Genomic DNA, 4,576 nt, shown 5'->3' with positions numbered 1-4,576 from the left:
TTTGCAGTTGGAGTCGCGGAGAACGCGGAGCTTTAGGAGCCGCGGAGATGCTGAGCTCGCCGTGGGCTCGATTTTACTCCAACAGCTGCTGTCTCTGCTGCCATGTCCGCACCGGCACCATCATCCTCGGCGTCTGGTACCTGGTAAGCGTCCCTGGCTCTCCCCGTCCCCGCGGGTCTCCCTGAGGGGACAGAGCTGTGGGTACTGGAAAGACATCTTTGCTCTGCCAGGGTTATAGGACATGAGTGAGGAATTGACTCTGGAGGCACCAGGGTTACCGTCAGTAACCAGAGGTATTCGACCCCGGGGGAAGACTCAGTGAGGAGGAGGCATGTTAAACCCTCGGTTCCTCTCCTGTCTTCGACTTTTATTTCTCCATCCCTTGGGTAGCGTTGCAGGAAAAGCAGCTTTCCCTGAGCCGGCCATAGTTGCAGGGTTTGCAGAATGGAAAGAGCTGGTTCGTCGCTGTAGGTAATGTAGATGCACTTCTCAGTCTGCTCAGTCTCTTGGTGTGGGGAATCAGTCTCTGTCTGATGGCAAGGCCGTGCAGAGCTGTTTGCCAAGCGTCGTTTTTCAAATGATTACAGAAGGAAGCAGATTAGACCTAGGCTTATTTGCTAACTACTGACATTCCCTGCAGAAGCAAGTGAAAAATGCAGGGCTAGCCTCCACTGTAGGACAGCTCATTAAATAAATTCAACCAGTATAATAAAAAAGCTGGGTTGACATTTATGTCCTAGAAATCGTATAAATGTTCTGTGTCCTGTAAAATACATATTTCGCCACTGAGAAAATGATGCATTAGTTGAACTATTTCTTGCTCCTGGTTTCATAAAATATGGTTAATTGCAATATCCACAGTATCTGGAATACTGACAGAAAAAGATGCCCCTCTTTGCCTGGCTGTAATGAAGTTTCAGTAAGTTCTAATATTACCTGAAAGATTTGAACATTTCCTCCAAGATGCTTGTTATTTCTTTCTGCCTTCAGTTGAAAGAAGCCTTTTCACATTGGCTTCACAAAGACAGGGATACAGGTATTTTAGCTGTTCGGTGGATATTTGTAGAAAAGGGAAGTGCATCACCTGGGCTTGGTTACAAAGGAAAGCATGACAGCTCTGTTGCCTAATGTGTTACTAACATTTAAATACCAGTGGCCCGGTTTTACATAGTGTTTTACTGCAAAATGTGTTTTTAAATTTTCTAATGAGGAGGTATTTCCTGATTTACACCTCTTTCTACTTTGCTTCTTTTTCTTTCATAAATTTTTCAGGGTAGATTTCTGAATGACTTAAAGCTGGTAATGTTCACGTTTCTTTCTGTGCTTTCTCCCCTATTGCAAATCTTTACATTTTTAAAGTTAGCCATTACAAACAGAGATTTAGATGAATATTGATAACAAATGCTAAATCTTTTTGCTAGCTTACAAACTTAGGAACCAGTACGTAAGGAAAGGGTGGCTCCTTGAATAAATGGCCCTGGTTGAAAGGTCTGGTTGGCAAAGTCACATACAATAAGATTGCTTTGTCTCAGGAGAACAATTATGATTTGGTACCATGTACTATTGAGGGTTTCCATAAAAATAGATGTTGTCCTGGTGGCAATTTTTTTTCTCTGCATGCATTTTTGGGTGGTTGCATTACTCCAAGCCATGCATGAGCTATGAACATTACCTCAAATAAAGTTCAAACAAAAACTCCTCTGATTTTTTTGTCACACCACATGTATTCTGTATGCTGTTGGCCATTATGCTTTACAGGAAATTACTTGAGGAAAAAGCATCCTCGTAGAGAATGAATGGTATTCTTGTTGCTTTTTCATATCTCTACCTGTGAAGTGTAAGTTTTATTAATTCTATGACCACGAATGCAATGATTCAGTAGTATAGGCATCTGAAGGAGGAAAAAACAGTAGATTAAAAGTTTCAGCAGGCTTTTAAAATAACATTTTCACATGTTCGACCAGTTTTGAGTTAGTTTAATTTCAGGAGCCAGAATTTAATGTCTGAGTAAATGTGGAAAAAATAATGGATTTCTCTGAGATGATGCTTTAGCTCTTTAGTTTAAATTGGTTGTTTGGGATCCTACAAATAGTGGAGAGAGTGGACAGCTGAGTGCAGGTGGAGTCATCAGTGCTGCCTGTTGAGAGTGCTTTTCCACACAGGTGAGGGTCAGGAACACTGCATTTCCAACACAGGCAGAGCAGCCATGGATGCTTACAATGGCCTCATAAAGTATCAAGGGCTGGGAAATAAATATTTAACTTTGCTCTATTTTTGAACATAATGGATCTTAGAAAGCTAATGTTTCTGCAGTTATTGTGTTTCAGTCGTTTCTTCCTGGTAGAGCCATCAATACTGCATGTAGAATAATATAACATAGCATTGCATGATATTGCAGTACAGCATACTGCCACAGAGCACTGAGGTACTTCAGTGTAAAAACTACCTTGTTGAGGTTGGAGCAGCCAGGGGAAATTTCCTGAAAAGAATATCTAATTGGGGTGCAGAACAGTCTGCACTCCAGGAATTAGTGTGCTGCCTTGAGGAGACAAGCTTAACAGGGGGTGCTGCGATGCTGAATACAAACATTATGCTGAGGATTAAAATGGCAGTACTATGGCTGGCTAGAGGCTAATATTTATTTCAAACCTGAGGGCTAGTTTGGTTCAGCTGGTAATTAATCTTTGTCTTTTTATCCCACTGGCATGGACTTTACACTTCTCTGTACTATGATGCAGAAACATTTTGGGTGCAAAAAAGTCTTACATGTGTCATATTAAAAAAAAAAAGACAGAATTAGAAAGTCACTTCCAACATCTTAGTTTTACCCCAGACATTTGTATCACAGTGCTGTTCAGGGCAGTGACAATGCTGAAATGAGCCAGTTTCAGTTCTGATCTTTCCTGGGTGCCAGAGTTCAGGGGAAAGCTGGAATTTCTCTCTATTCCAAGTGACCCAGTCAGTGGTGATGAGTCAGAATAACTTCCCTGTCAGTGACAGCCTTAATAACACAGCATGTCTTCTTCCAGAGGAAATGAACTCCACTTTCCTTATCTAAAACCCAAAGAAGGAACAACATCAGATGTGCTGACAGTGTCATGGAAGGATTTCCCATTCTCCTGACAGTAGCAGTGGGGTTTCTGCACACCCTGAGGCTCCACTGGCACCATCTAGGACAACAGGAATTATTTCCAATTGACTTGGGTGATGAAATTTTAAGGCAACAGTTCAAAAAAAAGAAGGGCATTAAATGGAGTTTTCATTTTTCATCTCTGTGTGCCTAGTGCTTCCTGTTACCTGCCTCACTGCAGTACTGCCCTGGGCACAGGATGCTCCTCCCCATGGTCCCCCAGCCCCCAGGAGCCATTGCCACGCCTGGGGAGACACTGCCCTCCCTCTGCACTCCCTGAGGCCCCAGCAGTGAGGGGCTAAAAATAAAAACTAATGGAAGGCTGAGAACCTTTTATAACCACAACTTAGCAAGTTGTGTGGCTCTCGCTGAAGGATGTGCGGTAAGAACAGAAATAGAGCAAGCCGAAGTTTTTAGCCAGGGCGGCTTCAATGTTTGAGCTGTTATTTGTGGAAAGCTCAGCATGAATTAGTAGTTGTGATATTTCAGTTCTGGATTTTTCTGAATATACAGTTGAAAATGTGTGTAATTTCCGTCTGAATCCCAGTCATTTTTTAATTAAAGGATTTAATCCTGATGCATGAAAAAATCTACTGGTAGTGGCCTCTTTATATTGTAAAGCAAAAGAAAATCATAGTTTGCTATGGTCTCATTGATCTGCAGGTTGAACACCCTGCCAAGATCAGGAGAGTGCACTTGATCTGATGTCAAAAGGTGAATCAAGGTATTTATTTGGTGACTAGACCAGGTCTATTTCCTGGTCTTTTTCAAGCCCCCTGCAAAACAGTGTTTATGGCAATATGCTTAAATACCGGTTAGAAGATTACTGAAATCTTGGCTTACTAGGCAGGGGGTAGAGATCAGCAGTGACTGCTCATGTAAACAAAATATACCTACACTGGGATCCTTCCAAGCTGCTCTGTCCGTGCTCCTGCAACCTTCACTCTGTCTGAGACTACTCACAACAAGGAGTTGTGTAGCGGTACTTTGAACAGGACGTAAAGGCTCTTCCAGGGAAAATAAAGGAAATCTAAGAAAAGATGAAGTTCTTAATTGTCTTCAAACCTGTGAGAATCAGGAGATTTTGAAAACTGAAAAAAGAACTGCAGTTTTGAAAAGAGGGAAATTGCACCCGAGTGTTAGAGGGAATTCGAAACTTTGATATCTAGTGTTGCCAGGTTGTGGGAATTTTCATGAATACAAGTATGGGGCCCTGTGTTTTACTTAGAAAATTAGCTTTCTTTGTTTTTATATGGACTGAAATGAGCTAAAAAGAAAGGATTTCCAACTTTGTCTCTGTATGAAGCGTCATAGTATCTGCTCACGGAAGGCTCAGTTTCAACATATCAGCCAGGGATGTCACTTCCAGAGTCGGGCCAGTGTGATATAGCTGTAGTGTTGGGTCAGGTGTCGTGGTTTAACCTCAGCCAGCAGCCAAGAACCACG

The 4,576-nt window shown here is 42.1% G+C and overlaps 1 protein-coding gene across 1 annotated transcript in view; it reads left to right on the top strand.

The window, feature by feature from the left end:
- Positions 1-16: 16 nt before the first annotated feature.
- Positions 17-4,576, top strand: part of LAPTM4B (lysosomal protein transmembrane 4 beta) — a 55,679-nt gene continuing 51,119 nt past the window's right edge. The window contains 1 exon segment of the mRNA XM_009079462.1: positions 17-143. Coding sequence (XP_009077710.1) covers positions 48-143 — 96 coding nt within the window. The 5' untranslated portion in view covers positions 17-47.

This window comes from Acanthisitta chloris, unplaced genomic scaffold, assembly GCF_000695815.1.
Source record: "Acanthisitta chloris isolate BGI_N310 unplaced genomic scaffold, ASM69581v1 scaffold30657, whole genome shotgun sequence".
Classification (NCBI taxonomy): domain Eukaryota; kingdom Metazoa; phylum Chordata; class Aves; order Passeriformes; family Acanthisittidae; genus Acanthisitta; species Acanthisitta chloris.
The sequence above is the reverse complement of the archived record's forward strand: the minus strand, read 5'-3'. Positions and strand labels throughout refer to the sequence as shown.